The sequence below is a fragment of the Medicago sativa genome, chromosome 1, assembly GCF_051527215.1.
Source record: "Medicago sativa cultivar Bolivia chromosome 1, Bolivia_mono, whole genome shotgun sequence".
NCBI lineage: Eukaryota > Viridiplantae > Streptophyta > Magnoliopsida > Fabales > Fabaceae > Medicago > Medicago sativa.
This window is the reverse complement of record NC_140749.1, coordinates 77587431-77610642: the sequence shown is the minus strand read 5'-3', so window position 1 is coordinate 77610642 and position 23212 is coordinate 77587431. Positions and strand designations below refer to the sequence as shown.

The window sequence follows — 23212 nt, the reverse complement described above, 5'->3', positions numbered from 1 at the left end:
AATTTTTCCGAGTCTTTGTAAAAATTAGGCATAAACCTCATTCATGCAAGAATTAGGCATACACCTCTGCCAAATTTTTGCAGTCTTTGCACTAAATTTTTTGACCATGTTGCCATCTCAATAATTGCTTCATAACACTTAATTGCCATAAAACTTAACAAATTATCTTGCAAGAAGAAGCTTTGCATTACTAGTATCCTCTTGAATCCATGCATGTACATCTATGTACTCTCTCTTATTGACAAGATAATCTTTCATGACTTTTTCGTGTACTAAATCCCTTTTTACTAGGACAGAACTTCTTGATCTGAATTTCCCCAGCCAAGCCAGTGAGGACCTCAATGGCTCCCTTCCTCTTCATTGATTGTGCAAACTCTGTGAAGAACATGTTTTGGTTAACCAATTCTTCAGCAATACCTGTTGTCCTGTTGATTGATCTTGTGTTAGAAGAGCAGCATCTGATTGAAATGGACCCTTTTTCTTTAGAAGGTTAGGATAATGGTCACCGTCGAAACAGCACCCCTAGCAGCCAATGCCAATATGTCAGCACAAGAGACAGTTTTGGCACATTTTTCCTCGGCCGCATTTTTTATGTCATCTATGAAATCAAATCCAGCCAAAGTTAAATTAGGAATTGCATCCTTCTCTGCAGTGTTGTTGCCAGTGGAGTTCAACAAAACTGAGCCACCGCAACCTGAAATGTACATGTTTGCAATCTATGTTATACACATATTGTCATGTTGAAATGCTACTCATAATATTACACACACAAATATTCATAAAATGAAACATAACTACATAAAAGTTTTGGTGTATGGATTTACCCTGACAAAACAGTCATGAAAATGCATTCTAAGCACCTTAGAGCATCTACAATGCTAGAATCAAAATTTTGTTCTTCAATCATTTTTGTGGGCCCATGGATGACATATAAGATTTAAGAACCATCACTCATTTTTACTCCAATGAAAGAACCATATATGTTTTCTTATATTACTTTTTAGGGTCCCACAAAATAAAAAATAGGATATTGCTAGACATACGAACTACTACAATCATGGCTCAGAAAACTTCACATAATTCACATTACGTGGTGGTAGTTTTGATAGACTGGTATTACCCCGGTTTTAAAAATAAGCAAAAAAAGTCAAACAAAATTGATGTATTTTAACCAAATACATCTACTTCGTTATATTAATTTTTTTTGTTTATATTAGAAAGAGGAGGGGGTAGAGAATAATGTGAGCTAATCTTTGTCTCTTTCAATGCATGATGCATGGCTCGTAGAGATGAATAAGACCATGAAAAAAGACAATCTCAGCCAGCCAGCATGGTGTCTTCAAAAGAAGACAGGATGCAACTTGCATAGGATCCAAATAACTATAGGACAAAATGAGAAATAGTTTTGGTAAACCAATGAAAGTGTAATATCCAACAAATCATTCTTCACATCCTTTAATCACGCCAATCACATAAAAAGGACCCATCATTATTGGAAATACAAAAGATGATTAATGGTAAAAGAAAAGGAACATCATTGCTATAAGCCAATCAAGATCAAAATAATCTCTACTTATTACTTACAAGGAAATTGAGGCCCCTCCTTGATCCTTCTGACCGATAGAAGCAAAATTTACTTTTAAGCAATGACCTTCAAAAGATTCGAACTCCACTGTCCAAGTGTCTCTCTTGGATTCGTGGAAATTGGTGATTCTCTTTAGTACATGATACTCCTTTCTAAAGTAATTGATTTGCTATGTGAATTATTAAGAGGGTTAATATATGTTTAACCATTTGATATTAGCGATTTCCAGTTTACCTCCTGTAAAAAAATTTGTTTAGATTTCAATAATTTGAAGATTTTTTGATTTTGGACCTTCATGACATCAAATTACAAAATTTAAGGTACTTTCGCCCCCTGTAATTTGAGAGAATTTCGGTTTACCCTCTGCCATATCATCGATTTTGTACAGTCAAAATTCATGAAAGTCCAAAACCAAAAATCTTCAAATTACAAGGTTGAAATCTAAACAATTTTTTTTACAGGGGGTAAACCAGAAATCGCTAATATTATAGGGGGTAAACATATATTAACCCTTATTAAGATGACACTTTGATTATATTTTTTGACTATTATATAAAGGAAAATGGTAGTATATAAGTTGTTGTTAAATTCGTTTCCTCACGTCTTTTAGCACATTGAATTCCCCTCCATAAGGTACACTTAAACTCAATATTGATGGTAGCTTTCTACAAGATTAGGTTGCTTAGGTGTTGGTGGTGTTGTTCCAACCACAATGGAGATTGGATAGCTGGATTTTCTCACTGTCAAGTTGGAGGTGATGTGTTATTAGCTGAGTTACGTGCTATCCAGATAAGTGTTGATTTTTGTGGTAAAAAAGGTTATGCCAACATTATTTATGAGAGTGATTGTTTGGAAGCAGTTGACCTGATTATTGCTGGTCGTGATTATGCTACTCACATTCTTCATATTAGAAATGTTTTACATGGGAACGGAAACACAACCTTGGTGCATGTTTTTAGAGAACAAAATATGTGTGCAAATTTTATGGCTAAGGAATGATCACATGCAAGGTGTTCGGCTCACTGGAACTGCCATCCGCCTGACATGGAATCTCTCATCCTGATAGAGATAAGCTTGGAACTTAATTTCGTCTTTTTCCTTCTTTTTTTTCTCTTTCCTTTTGCCTCGTTATATTGGAAAATCACAACAAAAAAAAAAATCGTCTCAATGGATATTTTTAAAATGTCAACAATTAAATATATAATTAATAACATTAAAGGCCAACCAAAATTATGTATTGACATATATGAAATTGTCAATTATGTCGATTATTTTGAGACGAAGGGAGTAACATAGCATCATCCACAAAGTTACAGAGGGTATATGTTCTTTTATCGCTTCATGTCAACTGACTAGCTAGGATCACAAAAATGGATTTGAGACCTCTCAGCATTGATTTATTTGAAATTACATATATAAACTATTTTCTGCTTGTGTTCATAAATTTTCTAGTACTTATAGTTTATGCAAACAGCTTATAATATCAAAATAGATTGATTTTATTTATCTTTTGTTATATAAATAATTTATTTATACATTTAAAAGTTATATAATAAATACTTATCTTTTTTTTAAAGGAATAAATACTTAGGAGCAAAGCTATCCTCTTCCCACTTTCTCCATTCATATGATTTTCATTTAGGCTATATTGTTTAAAGAAAATTAAGCTATTTTCTACTTTCATAGTTGGCCAAGTCCATTGATTGTTGGCTAAGTCATAGCTAACAAATTTTAGGTTGGGTGGGTTGGGTTCAAGCAACTTAATAATTAAATTCTGTCAACAATCCATATTTTATACAAGACTAATTGGGGGTTGATTTGTTGTACTTGTCCTATTTTGACACCCCCAAAGACTAATTAGGAAGATAGCCCAAGAGCTGGGATGAAATTTGCATAGTTTGGTCCCTAACAAATATTATAAGACACATATTAGTCACTGGGATATCATAGAACGAGACGAGTTTTTTCATCAAAAATAAAATAATACTATGAATTTTCTTAATTTATTCATAAAATAATATTAACCCGATACATAAAAATAATATTAACAATCATATATTACATTTGCAGGAGAGTAATATATGATTGTTATAGAAATTATCAAAGGGAAAATGACTGTTATAGGAATAATAAGGCTAACATTCATAAATTCTATAACATGGTTAGATTATTAAATCCTATCATTGTTAATGCACATATGAATCAGAATCAGATCGAATCTAAGTGGAAGATGATTGTAATCAGGATTGCGTGTTTGTTTATTTCTCCATTACTACGAAAAAATGCAATCATCGGAAAAGTAGGGGTAGTAGATTTGCTAATCTAGCCTTCTTTCAATGGATATAATGGAATGATTGGTAATTGAAGAGTGTTTTAGTTAGGAAGCAATTATCAACTTTTTATTTTTGGTATGAAAGGCAATCATTATTATTCTAGAAATTATTTTGTCAAAAAAATAGTATGCTACTTGAAACGGAACGATTCCGGTCATCATACACACAAAAGAAACTTATGACATGGAACATCACGTATTCACCTAAATCAGCAAACCCTACTTAATCCCTTATGATCATAATTTAATCTAAAAAAAAGTATACACAAAATCCAAATAATTTCACATACGTTGGTTGGTTGAGTTGATAAGAACTTGGCTTATTATATCTAACAAGAGGTGTGTTCAAGACCCCGATATCGGCATGAGCATCTTCATTGCGAGTAATTTGTAAATATTTCTGCAGTGTTTTTAAGTCTTGACGTAAGTATCGATCCTTTTTTGTTTTTTAGGCGAATAAGATAAAGAGATGCAGAGACTGGCGAGCATTAGGCCTGACCCAGGTACAACCCAAAAGGGAATAACACAATACAATACAACCCGGGCAGCCCTGCCTTAAATAATCCTAACAGAAAGAGCACTCCTCACGAACGCAACCCAGCATGCTCGCATACGAGCGCGAAACCAGATTACAAAAAAATATGAAGAGTGAACATCCATAGAATTAAAAAAGGTTTAGAATTGGTGAATGGATCCACCGCCAACGCGGTATCAAGATCCACATACCAGCAACCCCCTGAACAAAACAACATGTATAATAACTCTTTCGAGCTTAACAGATCGATAACAGTTACATTGACTGAGATGGATAAGAGGTTAGAACCAGAGAGGAGGTAACTCTGAAGACTTGAGGTCTGCAGATCTCAACAGACTTGGAACATCAGAGAGTCAAGCACACAGGAACACCAACTCAACCGATTGTAAAGAACCCAAACAACCCTTTCGGGTTAAAAGAACCAGACCCTTTCGGGTTTATGAAACCGAATCACCACCAAAAAGGCCATAAATACCACCACCTGAAGTCTATGATCTGAAACACAGAAGCAAACAATAAGAAGCAGCAAAAAAAACGATATGAACAAACAACTAGTAACCAAAAGAACAAACCACCGACAAACCAGCCAAAACAGAACAAGAGGTGACAGCGCTGCCACCCACCTCACCACCGCAGCGGCGCCACGAAAGCAACCCAACCCAACCAAACAAAAGAAAGCACAAAAACACAATCCAACCTTTCCGACGCGGAGGAGACAAGCTGAAAAACCTTGAATACCCTTCAATATACAACTAAACTAATTTGTGTCAGTATAACATTAACCACTAACAATAAGGTGCAAAATAGTCGACAAATAACTAAATCCCTTAAAAATATAATATCTTTTTGTATATGTGTTCGACTTCTCCAAAATTGTGATAAAATAAACACAACAACACGAAGCTAGATATTGAAACTTCTAATTTCGCAGTGAAAAAACACTTTGAGGCGCAATTTACTTCCGATTTCAAACACCCAGTCATGGATTCAATTATAATCATTCTATATAAGAAACAAATGTTGGGAGAGCATAGTTCATTAAATGGATTTAATCTCAACCTTCCGATTGTAGATATATATTAGCGGTAGCTCACTAACCACTCATTGATTATCAACTTCAAAGATAAAGAGAAATTTAATTAACATTTGATATTCATTCCTATTCTTTTGAAAATCACACATAAATCAATAAAAATTGATGTATTTCATTCCATATCAACATTGATATGAATATTGACGTAAAAAAAAAAACATTGATATGAATATTAATACGGATCAAATACATGAATTTTTTATTAACTTCATCGTTTCTTGTAATAATATCGGAATAACAATGAAGATTATTTTTTTTTAAAAGAGTGGAGTGGCAGTAATGGTAATTCATGTAAACACAGAGGTCAAAAAGAACAAAAGCCCTTTATAGAAATGAAAGAGAAAGATATAGAGAATTTGAAAGGAGTGGCCGTTTGAATTTAGAAGTTCAAAACCAAATCCATTGTTTTCACATAAAAGCTTCTCTTTCTGAAAAATTGAATGCAACCCAACAAAGCTCATTAACTATTCCAACCTCTCTCAAATTTAAACCACACTGTCCTTTCCTTCTCTTTCTCTTTCTCTTTTTAGAGAGAGAAACATTTTAGAGAGAGAGAAATACAATGACTGGTCTTGTAATGGTTACCAGAGGCGGAGGATGCGGTGGAGGAAGCAAAAGAACAAGACCAACACGAGCAGAAGAAGAAGAAGAAGAAGAAGAACAGCAGAACCAGCTTTCATTGGTTGCGTTGCTTTTGGCTGCTATAAGAAAATCAATGGTAGCATGCAGAGTAGATAGACCAGATCATGAAGTCATCTCAACCGTTCATCAAATGGAGATCGGATGGCCAACTGATGTTCAGCATATTACTCATGTTACCTTTGACCGTTTCAATGGCTTTCTTGGTCTTCCTGTTGAGTTTGAGGTTGAGATCCCTGGTCGTGTTCCTAGTGCTAGGTAAAACGTTCAACTTTTACTTTTTTCTTTTCTTTTATTTCTTAAAGTTTTATTTTTTTATTTTTTTTTATGGTTAGATTTCAAATGAGTCTAATAAAAATTTGATTTTTTTTAGTTGGTTTTGTTAGATTTCAAATGGGTCTGAAATTTTTTTTTGATTTTTTTTTTTGGTAGGAAGAGTTTTTGGTGTAATGGGTGTGTTTCTATGTGTGAGTGTGTGGAGAAGAAAGAGAGAGTAGTGTATGGGATTTTTGTCTTTCATGTGTGAAGTGAAGCCAAATTGAGGGTCTTATTTCCCTAACTGAAAAGTGTTTTTGTGTAGTCCAGAAAATGCTAGAACTATAGATTTGTACCTTATGAAATGAAATTCCTTTGAACTGGTGTTTTGAACTTGTACCTTATCCATGATGGAACGGGAATGAACAAAAGCTGCCTGTTCGGGGGAAATCCACTTGCTGATCAGAGGCTTGAGACGGTTGGCTAGTACCTTCGAAATAATTTTGTACAGGACATTACATAAAGATATAGGACGGAGGTCCTTCATAGATTCTGGATTATCTCCCTTTGGTGCAAGGACAATATTTGTAGCTCTCAAATCCGGAGGGAGGGTACCAGTTGCGAGCCAAGAAGAGGCCGATGAAAATATGTCACCTCCAATTTCATCCCAAAATCGATGATAAAATGCCGGATTAAGACCGTCGGGACCCGGAGATTTGTCTGGATGCATGCTGAAGATGGCTTCCTTAAACTCAATTTCAGAGAAAGGTTGAGTAAGCAAAAGATTGTCCTCGCTAGTCACTCTTGAGTGCACGCAAGAAATAATAGGATTGTGATCACCGTGTCGGGCAGCAAAAATTGTTGTGAAGTAGTCCCGAACTAAGGTGCAGAGATCATCGTGAGCCATAACCCAATTGCCGTGAGCATCCTTCAATTTTTTTATTGTGTTTTTCTTTTTCCGAGCTGACGCGGAAGCATGAAAAAATTTACTATTGGTGTCACCGTCAGAAAGCCAGAAAATTTTGGAACGTTGCCTCCAATATGTTTCTTCCTGTAACAACAAAGAAGCAAGGTTTTTCTGCATACCTTCAATGGATGGGTCGCTGCCATCTAGCATGGAGTTACGGGCTTCGTCAATTTTTGAACGCTGCTTATTGATAAGCTGCCTATAATTTGGAAAAACATCTCGGCTCCAAGTGGAAATGTCCTCCACACAGTAATTGAGTTTTGTAATAATATTGGAGGAATGCTTCATAACACTTAATTGCCATAAAACTTAACAAATTATCTTGCAAGAAGAAGCTTTGCATTACTAGTATCCTCTTGAATCCATGCATGTACATCTATGTACTCTCTCTTATTGACAAGATAATCTTTCATGACTTTTTCGTGTGCTAAATCCATTTTTACTAGGACAGAACTTCTTGATCGGAATTTCCCCAGCCAAGCCAGTGAGGACCTCAATGGCTCCCTTCCTCTTCATTGATTGTGCAAACTCTGTGAAGAACATGTTTTGGTTAACCAATTCTTCAGCAATACCTGTTGTCCTGTTGATTGATCTTGTGTTAGAAGAGCAGCATCTGATTGAAATGGACCCTTTTTCTTTAAAAGGTTAGGATAATGGTCACCATCGAAACAGCATCCCTAGCAGCCAATGCCAATATGTCAGCACAAGAGACAGTTTTGGCACATTTTTCCTCGGCAGCATTTTTTATGTCATCTATGAAATCAAATCCAGCCAAAGTTAAATTAGGAATTACATCCTTCTCTGCAGTGTTGTTGCCAGTGGAGTTCAACAAAACTGAGCCACCGCAACCTGAAATGTACATGTTTGCAATCTATGTTATACACATAATATTACACACACAAATATTCATAAAATGCTACTCATAATATTACACACACAAATATTCATAAAATGAAACATAACTACATAAAAGTTTTGGTGTATGGATTTACCCTGACAAAACAGTCATGAAAATGCATTCTAAGCACCTTAGAGCATCTACAATGCTAGAATCAAAATTTTGTTCTTCAATCATTTTTGTGGGCCCATGGATGACACATAAGATTTAAGAACCATCACTCATTTTTACTCCAATGAAAGAACCATATATGTTTTCTTATATTACTTTTTAAGGTCCCACAAAATAAAAAATAGGATATTGCTAGACATACGAACTACTACAATAATGACTCAGAAAACTTCACATAATTCACATTACGTGGTGGTAGTTTTGATAGACTCGTATTACCCCGGTTTTAAAAATAAGCAAAAAAAAGTCAAACAAAATTGATGTATTTTAACCAAATACATCTACTTCGTTATATTAATTTTTTTTGTTTATATTAGAAAGAGGAGGGGGTAGAGAATAATGTGAGCTAATCTTTGTCTCTTTCAATGCATGATGCATGGCTCGTAGAGATGAATAAGACCATGAAAAAAGACAATCTCAGCCAGCCAGCATGGTGTCTTCAAAAGAAGACAGGATGCAACTTGCATAGGATCCAAATAACTATAGGACAAAATGAGAAATAGTTTTGGTAAACCAATGAAAGTGTAATATCCAACAAATCATTCTTCACATCCTTTAATCACGCCAATCACATAAAAAGGACCCATCATTATTGGAAATACAAAAGATGATTAATGGTAAAAGAAAAGGAACATCATTGCTATAAGCCAATCAAGATCAAAATAATCTCTACTACAAGGAAATTGAGGCCCCTCCTTGATCCTTCTGACCGATAGAAGCAAAATTTACTTTTAAGCAATGACCTTCAAAAGATTCGAACTCCACTGTCCAAGTGTCTCTCTTGGATTCGTGGAAATTGGTGATTCTCTTTAGTACATGATACTCCTTTCTAAAGTAATTGATTTGCTATGTGAATTATTAAGAGGGTTAATATATGTTTAACCCTTTGATATTAGCGATTTCCAGTTTAACTCCTGTAAATTTTTTTTTTTAGATTTCGATAATTTGAAGATTTTGGACCTTCATGATATCAAATTACAAAATTTAAGGTACTTTCGCCCCCTGTAATTTGAGAGAATTTCGGTTTACCCCCAGCCATATCATCGATTTTGTACAGTCAAAATTCATGAAAGTCCAAAACCAAAAATCTTCAAATTACAAGGTTGAAATCTAAACAATTTCTTTTACAGGGGGTAAACCGGAAATCGCTAATATTATAGGGGGTAAACATATATTAACCCTTATCAAGATGACACTTTGATTATATTTTTTGACTATTATATAAAGGAAAATGGTAGTATATAAGTTGTTGTTAAATTCAACTCATCACGTCTTTTAGCACATTGAATTCCCCTCCATAAGGTACACTTAAACTCAATATTGATGGTAGCTTTCTACAAGATTATGGTTGCTTAGGTGTTGGTGGTGTTGTTCCAACCACAATGGAGATTGGATAGCTGGATTTTCTCACTATCAAGTTGGAGGTGATGTGTTATTAGCTGAGTTACGTGTTATCCATATAAGTGTTGATTTTTGTGGTAAAAAAGGTTATGCCAACATTATTTATGAGAGTGATGGTTTGGAAGCAGTTGACCTGATTATTGCTGGTCGTGATTATGCTACTGACATTCTTCATATTAGAAATGTTTTACATGGGAACGGGAACACAACCTTGGTGCATGTTTTTAGAGAACAAAATATGTGTGCAAATTTTAAGGTTAAGGAATGATCACATGCAAGGTGTTCGGCTCACTGGAACTGTCATCCGCCTGACATGGAATCTCTCATCCTGAGAGAGATAAGCTTGGAACTTAATTTCGTCTTTTTCCTTCTTTTTTTTTTCTCTTTCCTTTTGCCTCGTTAGATTGGAAAATCACAACAACAACAAAAAATCGTCTCAATGGATATTTTTAAAATGTCAACAATTAAATATATAATTAATAACATTAAAGGCCAACCAAAATTATGTATTGACATATATGAAATTGTCAATTATGTCGATTATTTTGAGACGAAGGGAGTAACATAGCATCATCCACAAAGTTACAGAGGGTATATGTTCTTTTATCGCTTCATGTCAACTGACTAGCTAGGATCACAAAAATGGATTTGAGACCTCTCAGCATTGATTCATAAATTTTCTAGTACTCATAGTTTATGCAAACAGCTTATAATATCAAAATAGATTGATTTTATTTATCTTTTGTTATATAAATAATTTATTTATACATTTATTATATAATAAATACTTATCTTTTTTTTTAAAGGAATAAATACTTAGGAGCAAAGCTATCCTCTTCCCACTTTCTCCATTCATATGATTTTCATTTAGGCTATATTGTTTAAAGAAAATTAAGCTATTTTCTACTTTCATAGTTGGCCAAGTCCATTGATTGTTGGCTAAGTCATAGCTAACAAATTTTAGGTTGGGTGGGTTGGGTTCAAGCAACTTAATAATTAAATTCTGTCAACAATCCATATTTTATACAAGACTAATTGGGGGTTGATTTGTTGTACTTGTCCTATTTTGACACCCCCAAAGACTAATTAGGAAGATAGCCCAAGAGCTGGGATGAAATTTGCATAGTTTGGTCCCTAACAAATATTATAAGACACATATTAGTCACTGGGATATCATAGAACGAGACGAGTTTTTTCATCAAAAATAAAATAATACTATGAATTTTCTTAATTTATTCATAAAATAATATTAACCCGATACATAAAAATAATATTAACAATCATATAGCAGGAGAGTAATATATGATTGTTATAGAAATTATCAAAGGGAAAATGACTGTTATAGGAATAATAAGGCTAACATTCATAAATTCTATAACATGGTTAGATTATTAAATCCTATCATTGTTAATGCACATATGAATCAGAATCAGATCGAATCTAAGTGGAAGATGATTGTATTCAGAATTGCGTGTTTGTTTATTTCTCCATTACTACGAAAAAATGTAATCATCGGAAAAGTAGGGGTAGTGGATTTGCTAATCTAGCCTTCTTTCAATGGATACAATGGATAATGATTGGTAATTGAAGAGTGTTTTAGTTAGGAAGCAATTATCAACATTTTATTTTTGGTATGAAAGGCAATCATTATTATTCTAGAAATTATTTTGTCAAAAAAATAGTATGCTACTTGAAACGGAACGATTCCGGTCATCATCCACACAAAAGAAACTTATGACATGGAATATCACGTATTCACCTAAATCAGCAAACCCTACTTAATCCCTTATGATCATAATTTAATCTAAAAAAAAGTATACACAAAATCCAAATAATTTCACATATAGTTGGTTGGTTGAGTTGATAAGAACTTGGCTTATTATATCTAACAAGAGGTGTGTTCAAGACCCCGATATCGGCATGAGCATCTTCATTGCGAGTAATTTGTAAATATTTCTGCAGTGTTTTTAAGTATTGACGTAAGTATCGACTTTGAAGACCCTTCAATATACAACTAAACTAATTTGTGTCAGTACAACACTAACCACTAACAATAAGGTGCAAAATAGACGACAAATAACTAAATCCCTTAAAAATATAATATCTTTTGTATATGTGTTCGACTTCTTCAAAATTGTGATAAGATAACCACAACAACACGAAGCTAGATATTGAAACTTCTGATTTCACAGTGAAAAACACTTTGAGGCGCAATTTGCTTCCGATTTCAAACACCCAGTCATGGATTCAATTATAATCATTCTATATGAGAAACAAATGTTGGGAGAGCACAGTTCATTAAATGGATTTAATCTCAACCTTTCGATTGTAGATATATATTAGCGGTAGCTCACTAACCACCCATTGATTATCAACTTCAAACATAAAGAGAAATTTAATTAACATTTGATATTCATTCCTATTCTTTTTGAAAAACACACATAAATCAATAAAAATTGATGTATTTCATTCATATCAACATTGATATGAATATGGAAAGTGCTAACCAGTGCCGCAAGAACATTGGTTAATCATCCAAAACAAGTAAGTTTTTATGAAAAAATTAATGTAATCATTACTTAATCAAAAATAACCTCTTGTATTTCCAAGACGAAATTTATATTTTGAGATTACTCAACCATTGCTATGGGGACACTGATTAGCAAGACTCTATGAATGTTAATATGGATCAAATACATGAATTTTTATTAACTTTATCTTTCTTGTGTAATATCGGAATAACAATGAAGTTTTTTTTTTTTTTGAAAGAGTGGAGTGGCAGTAATGGTAATTGATGTAAAGTGTAAACACAGAGGTCAAAAACAACAAAAGCCCTTTATGGAAATGAGAGAGAAAGATAGAGAGAATTTGAAAGGAGTGGCCGTTTGAATTTAGAAGTTCAAAACCAAATCCATTGTTTTCACATAAAAGCTTCTCTTTCTGAAAAATTGAATGCAACCCAACAAAGCTCATTAACTATTCCAACCTCTCTCAAATTTAAACCACACTGTCCTTTCCTTCTCTTTCTCTTTCTCTTTTTAGAGAGAGAAACATTTTGGAGAGAGAGAGAGAGAGAGAAATACAATGACTGGTCTTGTAATGGTTACCAGAGGCGGAGGATGCGGTGGAGGAAGCAAAAGAACAAGACCAACACGAGCAGAAGAAGAAGAAGAAGAAGAAGAACAGCAGAACCAGCTTTCATTGGTTGCGTTGCTTTTGGCTGCTATAAGAAAATCAATGGTAGCATGCAGAGTAGATAGACCAGATCATGAAGTCATCTCAACCGTTCATCAAATGGAGATCGGATGGCCAACTGATGTTCAGCATATTACTCATGTTACCTTTGACCGTTTCAATGGCTTTCTTGGTCTTCCTGTTGAGTTTGAGGTTGAGATCCCTGGTCGTGTTCCTAGTGCTAGGTAAAACGTTCAACTTTTACTTTTTTCTTTTCTTTTATTTCTTAAAAGTTTTATTTTTTTATTTTTTTTATGGTTAGATTTCAAATGAGTCTAATAAAAATTTGATTTTTTTTAGTTGGTTTTGTTAGATTTCAAATGGGTCTGAAATTTTTTTTTGATTTTTTTTTTTGGTAGGAAGAGTTTTTGGTGTAATGGGTGTGTTTCTATGTGTGAGTGTGTGGAGAAGAAAGAGAGAGTAGTGTATGGGATTTTTGTCTTTCATGTGTGAAGTGAAGCCAAATTGAGGGTCTTATTTCCCTTACTGAAAAGTGTTTTTGTGTAGTCCAGAAAATGCTAGAACTATAGATTTGTACCTTATGAAATGAAATTCCTTTGAACTGGTGTTTTGAACTTGTAAACTACTGTCCTAGATAATATTTGCAAAATGGCAAAACTTGATATTGTTTGGGGTTTGGTGGACCTGAGTTGTATGCTTTGGTTGCATATGAATAGGGTTAAGGTTCTTCAAATACATATACATCAGAACTACTTGTGCGAAATTGGTTGAAGCTTGAACTGTTCTATCTTTTTTTGAGAGATATTTGAGGATATGACATAATGTTTTCTAAACTTAATCCCTTATTTGATGCTAGAGCACATTAGATATGCAGTACTGCAGATTAAATGTATGTCTGGTGTCCAATAGGTGTCGACGTCAGACACCAACACATTTGATCATTTTCAACCAATTTCATTTCCTCAAATTATTACCAATGTTTACATGTTGGTGTCGGTGTTGTGTCTGTGTCTATGCTTCATAGCATTTTTTTGTCTTTGACCGTTTTTGTTGCATTGTTCTGACTTGCAAATTGCTGTCATCTATGCTTACAGTGTAAGTGTGTTTGGAGTGTCAGCAGAATCTATGCAGTGTTCTTATGATTCAAAAGGAAACAGTGTCCCTACTATTCTCATGCTAATGCAGGACCGTTTATATTCACAGGGAGGATTAAAGGTACCGAGTGTGTGATATATTTTGTCCTTTTTTAACATTATTAATGTCTTGCGTGTAGTCATTTGAGGCTAATTTGATTTCTCATTTCAATGAAATTTCAGGCTGAAGGTATATTCCGCATAAACCCGGAAAATAGTAAGGAGGAGCATGTGAGGAACCAGTTGAATAGTGGTATTGTGCCGGATGACATTGATGTCCACTGCTTGGCGGGGCTAATCAAAGCGTGGTTCCGAGAGCTTCCTTCCGGAGTACTAGATGGACTTTCCCCTGAGCAAGTTCTTGAGTGCAACACAGAAGAAGAATCTATTGAGCTTGTGAAGCAGCTAAAACCAACTGAGTCTGCCTTACTCAGTTGGGCTATTGATCTCATGGCTGATGTTGTCCAAGAGGAGGAGTATAACAAAATGAATGCAAGAAACATTGCAATGGTTTTTGCTCCAAACATGACTCAGGTAAGTAAAAGGATGCATACCCTTTGTTTAATGTTCACATTATGTTGTCCTAATTTGTTAAAACAGAAAATCAACCTATCATGGCCATATTTCACATTAGCATTTGTAGTTTCCATTATTAAACAAGTTGCAATAATCTGCTTTTTTTCTTAAACAAATTAGAACTTTGCATACTGAAAAATTGTCTATTATACTTTTAATTTATTTTATGTGCTTTTAATTTATGTTGTTTATTGTACTTTTTCATTTATTTTCTGTTTCATTTAACAGATGTCTGATCCTCTAACTGCTTTAATGCACGCGGTTCAAGTGATGAACTTGCTCAAGACATTGATAATGAAAACCCTTAGGGAACGTGAAGAAACAGCAACGGGTGGATATTCACCCATGTCCTTTCGCACATCATTTCGCCGTTCAGAGGATGAATATGACAGTCAACGAGAAACCGCAACAGGTGGTTATTCACCCATGTCCTTTCGCTCATCATATCGCCCGTCTGAGGATGAATATGACAGTCAACGAGAAATAGATGCTAGCGGTGAATTGAGAAGGACTAAATCAGACTTTGATGATCATGCTCATTATAGAAATAGCAGTCAAGAGGAATTGGAGGCTGAGTCTCTGAGCGAGATAGAAGATTGCTTCTTAAAAAAGTTGGATGAGCACACCAAAGAATTCTCAGAAGAACCTGAAAGTTATTTGCAAGAGTATGTGAGCTCTAAAAGTTGCTGTGACTATAGTGTGGAACCTGCTGTACCAATTACCGATAACGAAATTGTGAAGTCCTGCTTGAGTTTCGACAGAGAAAAGTTCAATGCTGACACAACGATTCCGTTACGTCTAGGATGGACAGACACTGAAGAAGTGGAGATGATTGATAAATTTACAGATTCTGTTTCGCCTGTGCCGCGGCTCACATCTAGCTAAGAACTTGTTTTATTTTTTAGTAGTTTTGAAGTACCTTGTTTCAGATTTTGTCTGTACAACCAGGTGTGCTTGTGTAAATGATTACTTCCTGGAGTAGGAACTGTTTGCTTATTGTGGATTCCGGGCAGGTTGTGTTCAGCTTAGAGCTGAATTTAAGCTGGTTCTGTATGTTTCTGTACTTGACAACTCTAATTATGACAAATGGGAGTGGCTATTGGCTAAAGAGTAGCCATATTTTCATACTTCACTTAGGTGAATGTTCTAAGCATAGAGTTGATTGATTTAGCATGAGATGATGCTTGCTTGCTATTTATCTTGTTTATGATCATAATTTGATAGATTTCTTTGTTGTTTGACTAGATTGACTTTAGAGTTTAGGCTTTTAGTAAATCTAGATCCATGGAGTTGAGTTCAATCCAAAATCTAACACATTATATTGAAATCTATCTTAGATTTGTTACGAGTCGTTTGTGCTATCCACGCTCTAGATCAAATAGTGTTGAAGGTGGGAAAGTGTGAATAACAACTAGTTTTCACATTTTGGTTGAATACCCGGGTGAAAAAGAAAAAAAAATTATCAAGAAGAAATGACAAAACAGAACAAAAACTACAATCTTAATCGAGTAACTCCAACAACATCATTTAGAAGGGAGTGATGCAGTTGAGGAGGGCAAAAAAATCCAAGACTTTAGAGCATCCGAAGAAGTACCATGATTAGCAAGCCAATCCGCACACTCGTTGCCTTGACGGAGGGTACAATGAAGATTAACAATTCAATCTCGATGATGCAGTTGAACAATCTGACTAATTAGAGGAGCATAAAGATGATGAGGTTGGACATCTAAGATGATTAGATCAAAAGCCACCTAGAATTTGATTCAATACGGGAGAATGAAGATGGTGAGAAACATTTACTTCAAATTAAGTTGTTTTTTTTCTTTTTCTGCCATGGATGATAGTTGTAGTTTCCCTAAGAAAAAAAAAAAAGGAGAATCAAGTCTATTTTTTGTTTTGTTCAGAATAAGTCTAATCTCTTACCTAGACACACTAACATAATATTTTCTATGGATGCATTCACATAAGTACAAAGAATGAGCACATGTTCATAGTGACAAAGTAGAAACCGATATCTAGGAATGTGTTTTTTATATGGAATCGATGCAAAGAATTGTGTACTAAAAAATACCCTATACCAAAGAATGAACACATTTTCATAGTGACAAAGTAGAAACTGATATCTATGAATGTACTCCCTCCGTTTCTTTTTATAAGCAAATTTTACTTTTTAGATTCATTCAATTAATGATGTATGTGGTTCATAATATGGACCACATACATCATTAATTGAATGAATCTAAAAAGTAAAATTTGCTTATAAAAATGGACCGTCATCATATTCCTAAAAGCGTAAAGCCCTCCAAAGAAGGCTCTGAGCCCTCCAGAAGGGCCTGGGCGCCCTCCGGAAAGGCCTGGGCGCCCTCCAGAAGGATTCCTGAGCCCTGGCGCGCCCCCTAAAGGGCGCCGCCTCATTAAACTTCTAGAAGCCTCTAGAGGACGCCTAAAAAGCCCAAAATACACAAATACCCCTGTTGCTTGGGGACCAAGCAACCGAAACCCAAGCCCATGGCAGGCTATAAATACTACTCTTGAGAGCATTCTCAAGGAATCTAATCATCAGTCCAAAACCCTAGTGTACGATTCTTAGCCCTAGAATCCTTACCGTACTTTTGCAAGTACAGTTGGCGCCGTCTGTGGGAAAAGGTAAAACTAACCTCGACCACGTTCCTGGATCGAAAAATCGTGATTCAGAAACCCTTAAACGAGACCTCTAAATCGTAAAACTCCTTTGCGATTTAGAAACCCTAACCCCTTTCGACCAACCTAAATCGCACCTCACGTACGATTTAGAGAAAGGCCTCTCATCATGGCAACAGCCGAAGAATTAGAATCCATGTGAACCCAACTCGCTCAGCTGAAGGATCACAATGATGCCCTTCAGGCCTCGATGGAGACCATGCAACAAAAGCAACTGGAGGAAAGAGAAGAATCACACCAGGGCGAGCTAGATGACCCTGAACCACAACCATTATCCGCTGAAATTTGGGACGCACCAGTTCCAGAGGGCTTCAAGCCGCCCCACCTATCCACCTTCGACGGAAAGAACGACCCCATGGAGCACGTCACGGCCTTCAATACACGCATGGCGGTTGTCGGGGCTCCCGATTCTCTGAAGTGCAAATTACTAGCAGGTACTTTCACTGACGCCGCCTTACGCTGGTACATGAATCTCCCACGGTTCTCCATCCTCAGCTACCAGGACATGACCAGAAAACTCACACAACAGTTCTCCGCCAGTCGACATCGCAAGGTCCCAGCGACTAGCCTTTTTAATGTACGACAAGGGCATAATGAATCCCTCAGAGACTACCTGGCCAGGTTCAATGATACAACCATCAAGGTAATCAACCCCAACCAGGAAGTGTTCGTAGGAGCTTTCCAAAACGGACTAAGGGCAGGGTAGTTCAACGAGTCTCTAGCCCAGAAACCTGCGGATTCCATGGAAGAGGTCATAGCCAGGGCAGAATGCTACATCAAGGGCGAGGAGAGCAACGCAGAAAAGAAGGCCAGAGACGCCAAGGAGCGCGCAAACAATCCAGAACGGCGACCTTATCAACCAGCAGCTGGCAGAGATCGCGCCCCCTACAGAAGGCCGGAGAGGCGACCGTTTAATCCGTATTCTCAAAGGGACTTCACGCCCTTGAATACTAGACCAGAGCGCATCATGAAGGAGGTCTTGGAAGCAAGACTGATCCCAGAGCCCTTGCCAGCCCGAAGCCCCGTCATGGGAAGGGATGAAGATAAATGGTGCAAATATCATAAGGTACGAGGACACGACACAGACTCATGCATTCATCTTCGCTAAGAAATCGAACGACTAATACAAAGTGGGAAGCTAAGAGGGTATGTCAGGGACAGAAGGGGCGAGAATAAACAAAAAACGGATCATAAAAAGGAGGAAGTGAACGACGAAAAAAGACACGCCATAAACACTATCTCAGGTGGCTTCGCCGGAGGGGGGGAGTCAAGTTCGTCGCGAAAGAAATATGTGAGACAGGTAATGCTATGCCAGGAATATGAAGAATCGGATCAGAAACACGAACCAGAGGTATCATTCGCGCCCAAAGATTTTCGAGACGTGGTACCCCACGACGACGACCCCATGGTCGTCACTTTACAAATCTTCAAGTGGGATGTAAAGCGGGTGTTGATAGACCCAGGAAGCTCTGCGGATATTCTTTACTATGACACATTTGATCGAATGGGGCTAGACCCGGAGCAGCTGCAACCTTTCAGGGGAACTCTGGCGGGCTTCACGGGCGAGCAGGTTCATGTGAGAGGATACATCACCCTAAAGACAACTTTCGGAAGCGGATCTCACGCCAAAACCATTCGAGTCAGGTACCTCGTCGTGAACTCGCCTAGCTCTTACAACATCATCATTGGTCGCCCTGCCTTCAACCTGTTGGGCGGATTCTTATCCACAAAGTATCTAGTAATGAAGTACCCTCTTGACTCTGGAAAAATTGGAACCATTCGAGGCGATCAAAAACTCGCCAGGGAGTGCTATCATAACAGTTTGCGTTTGCAAAAGACCAGAAAGAAGTCAAGTAACGAAGTAATGCACGAAGTCAACATGATCGATCTAGACCCCAGAGAAGGCTTCCAGCAAGAACGCCTAGAACCCACTGAAGAGTTAAAAGAAGTCTCCATCGGACCAGAAGCCCACCATACAACAAAGATTGGCACGTCACTACCCCCTGAAGAGGAGGTCGCCCTGGTCAAGCTACTAAAGAAGAATCTGGATCTCTTCGCCTGGCATCCATCAGAAATGCCAGGGATGGACCCCGACATTGCTTGCCACCACCTATCTATCAAGGCTGGCGTGAAACCAGTAGTACAGCGGAAAAGGAAGATGGGCGAGGAAAGAAGAAAGGCAGTTGATGAGGAAGTGAAAAAGTTAGTTGAAGCCCACTTTATCAGCGAAATAAAGTATCCCACGTGGTTAGCCAACACCGTACTTGTTAAGAAAGCAAATGGGAAGTGGCGAATGTGCGTGGACTACACTGATTTGAACATGGCGTGCCCCAAAGATCCTTATCCTCTCCCTAACATCGACCACCTGATCGACAACGCCTCAGGTTACAAAACTCTAAGCTTTATGGATGCCTATTCAGGTTACTATCAAATACGGATGGACCCTCTGGACGCTCCAAAAACGGCCTTTATGACCAGCACAAAGAATTATCACTATGAAGTCATGTCTTTTGGTCTAAAGAACGCAGGCGCCACCTTCCAGCAATCTATGGACACCGCGTTCTCCGCACAGATAGGACGGAATCTGGAGGTATATATTGACGACCTAGTCGCAAAGACGAAAGAGGGATACAGTCACTCTGAAGATCTGGAGGAGATATTGAGCCAGGTTCGAAGATATAGGATTCGTCTGAACCCATCAAAATGTTCTTTCGGGGTGCAGGCGGGAAAATTCTTAGGTTTCCTCTTAACAAGACGAGGCATCGAGGCAAACCCTGACAAATGCCAGGCGATCATCAACATGAGAAGCCCCACCAACATCAAGGAAGTGCAACAACTCACAGGCAGGCTCGCCGCTCTTTCTCGTTTCTTGTCCTGCGCCGGCGACAAAGCCTTCTCTTTCTTCGCCTCCATTAAGAAAAAGGAGAGATTCGAGTGGACTCCAGAATGTGAGGACGCTTTCCAGCAAATAAAGAAGTTCTTATCCAGTCCTCCCATCCTTCAACGACCAACCCAGAACGCCATTCTTTTCCTGTACCTGGCGATATCTGACAACGCCATGAGCACGGTTTTGGTCGAAGATTCAGCAACAGGAGAGAAGCCAATTTATTTCGTCAGCAGGGTGTTCAGAGGAGCAGAGCTGCGATATCAGAAGATAGAACGTCTCGCCCTTGCTGTTGTCATAACGGCCAGGAAGCTTCGCCCCTACTTCCAAAGTCACAAAGTCGTCGTCAAATCAGATTACCCAATCAGGCAAGTGCTGGGAAAACCTGACTTGGCCGGAAGAATGGTGGCCTGGTCCATATAGCTTTCAGAGTATGACGTCCAGTTCGTACCAAGAGGGAGTATTAAATCCCAAGTGTTGGCAGACTTTGTAGTAGAACTCGCCTCCCCAGTAGAGGAACAACCTCCTTTCGTATGGCTCTTATCTGTAGATGGTTCATCCAACCTAAAAGGCAGTGGCGCAGGTGTTATCTTGGAGGGTCCGGACGGCGTCCTCATCGAGCAATCCCTCAGATTCGAATTTAAGGCAAGCAACAATCAGGCCGAGTATGAAGCTTTAATAGCCGGCATGACCCTCGCCCTAGAAATGGGCGCCGAGAATTTAAGAGCCAAGAGTGACTCCCAACTCGTAACAAGCCAGATCACAGGCGAATACCAGACAAAGGACACACAGCTAGCCAAATACCTGACCAAGGTGCAGAGTCTCGCCAAGAAACTTCACTTCTTCGAAGAATTCCAGAGCAGATTTGTTGGCAAAACTCGCCAGCACCAAGCGACCAGGCAACAACAGGACAGTTATCCAGGAAGTAGTCGCAACACCTAGTACGAAGGTGGACGAAGTGCTTCAGGTCAACGAGAACACAGGAGGATGGATGGAGCCATTGCTTAGATATTTGACGGGGTCATTCACACCAACCGATGACGAGGAAGAACAGACAATCAGAAGACGAGCGTCCAAATTTACTTTGGTTTCTGGGAAACTCTACGAAAGAGGCCGCACGACTCCCTTGCTGCGATGCTTAGGATAAGGCGAGACGCACTTGGTCCTTTTGGAAGTACACGAGGGCGTTTGCGGCAGTCATATAGGTGGGCGGGCTCTAGCCGCCAAACTCCTCCGCGCCGGATACTATTGGCCCACCATGCTTCAGGATAGCTCGAATTTCGTAAAGAAATGTGATAAATGCCAAAGATTTTCTGACAGGAAGCATGTCCCAGCTCAGGAGTTGACCTCTGTATACTCACCATGGCCATTTCACAAATGGGCGGTCGATATCGTTGGACCCTTTCCTCTCGCCCCAGGGCAGCTGAAATTTCTCATAGTCGGAGTGGATTACTTCACCAAATGGATCGAGGCAGAAGCAGTCGCTAAGATAACTGCGGAAAGAGTAAAGAAGTTCTACTGGAAGAAGATCATCTGTCGTTTCGGCCTACCTAAGTGCATAGTATCAGATAATGGAACTCAGTTCGCAAGCTCAACAGTGTTGGACTTCTGCAAGAACCTAGGGATACAGACAAAATTCGTCTCGGTAATTCATCCGCAAGCCAATGGACAAGTTGAATCGGCCAACAAAGTTATTCTTAGCGGGATCAAAAAGAAATTAGAGGCCGCCAAAGGTTTGCGGGCAGAACAACTCCATGAGGTATGAATAATTTTCAAAATTAATTTACTCTCACCTCAACTTTCCAAAGTTTTCAATCTCTTTCAAGCTACTACTATACTGTGTATAAACAATGCATCGACCAAAATAAGTACAGGTACTATGGTCCTACCACACTACCCCTCATTCTACAACCAAGGAGACACCGTTCACTATGGTCTACGGCACCGACGCCATGATACCTGTCGAAATCGACACCCCCACATGGAGGCGAGATACGTTTTCAGAAGAAGGTATCTATCTTATTTCGCCAGGCGACTAACATTTTTTGGTGCAGGGAAATATTGCTATTGTAAATTTACGCGTTATTTTCTTTAAAAAAGCTAATGAAGTAGGTATGGCGGTAAGCATGGACGTCATTGATGAAGTCAGGGAGCAAGCACACATCAGGGAATTCGCAGCCAAGCAGAGAGCAGCTAGACGATATAACTCTAGAGTGACGCCCAGGGAGATGAAAGAGGGCGACCTAGTCCTCAAGCAGGTCGTCGCCCCAACCAGAATAGGCAAACTATTTCCAAACTGGGAAGGACCTTACAGAATCAGGGAAAAGTACGCTCACGGGGCGTATAAGTTGGAAGAATTGAATGGAGACGCCGTACCTCGCACTTGGAATGTGGCCAATCTGCGTCACTATTATAGCTAGATTCCTTTTCTTTTGCATTTTAATTTTATTATGTATTAAATAAGGATGATGTAAAGATCACCACTGCAACTCTTATCTTTTGACTTTATCAATAATACAGGGTTAGGGTGGCACTCTTTTCCCCTGCAAGGGCAGGGGTTTTTAACGAGGCGCCCTTTCCTTTTTCATATCTATGATTCTATCCACATTTTTTCTATCATGCAAACAGAATTCGCACACTGAAAGTACAAAGATCCACAACGCCAACCACGATAAGGGCTCTGGCGGCGTCGACGCAATAACTCGCCTAACCTTCCATCAGAGTTGGAAGTGTAAAATACAAAGTCTTCCCCCAGAGCGGGAAGCCCAAAGTCCTCCTTCAGAGTAGGAGGCGCCTTCCATCAGAGTTGGAAGTGAAAAGTCTTCCCCCAGAGCGGGAAGCCCAAAGT

The 23212-nt window shown here is 38.1% G+C and overlaps 3 protein-coding genes across 6 annotated transcripts; all 3 read left to right on the top strand.

Annotated features, from left to right (window-relative positions):
• Positions 1-2239: 2239 nt before the first annotated feature.
• LOC146957676 (uncharacterized) lies at positions 2240-2584 on the top strand. The gene has a single exon (XM_085751032.1). It carries the CDS (start codon positions 2240-2242, stop codon positions 2582-2584), a length of 345 nt encoding a protein of 114 aa, XP_085607158.1.
• A 3320-nt stretch (positions 2585-5904) lies between these two features.
• Positions 5905-8304, top strand: LOC146957675 (rho GTPase-activating protein 2-like). 4 transcript variants are annotated; one of them, XM_085738079.1, is made up of 2 exons: positions 5905-6442; positions 6617-7740. In XM_085738079.1, the coding sequence occupies exons 1-2, from the start codon at positions 6108-6110 to the stop codon at positions 6708-6710; spliced, it is 429 nt and encodes a 142-aa protein (XP_085594205.1). In that variant the 5' UTR covers positions 5905-6107; the 3' UTR covers positions 6711-7740. The 4 variants fall into 4 exon arrangements, with proteins under 4 accessions (XP_085594205.1, XP_085594219.1, XP_085594212.1 ...); XM_085738093.1 differs by having other exon boundaries at positions 5921-6442; positions 6765-7740; XM_085738086.1 differs by having other exon boundaries at positions 5927-6442; positions 6872-7740.
• Positions 8305-12746: 4442 nt separating this feature from the next.
• On the top strand, positions 12747-15907 carry LOC146957674 (rho GTPase-activating protein 2-like). The gene is made up of 4 exons (XM_085738072.1): positions 12747-13295; positions 14166-14286; positions 14388-14738; positions 15009-15907. Exons 1-4 carry the CDS (start codon positions 12961-12963, stop codon positions 15663-15665), a joined length of 1464 nt encoding a protein of 487 aa, XP_085594198.1. The 5' UTR covers positions 12747-12960; the 3' UTR covers positions 15666-15907.
• Positions 15908-23212: the final 7305 nt, after the last annotated feature.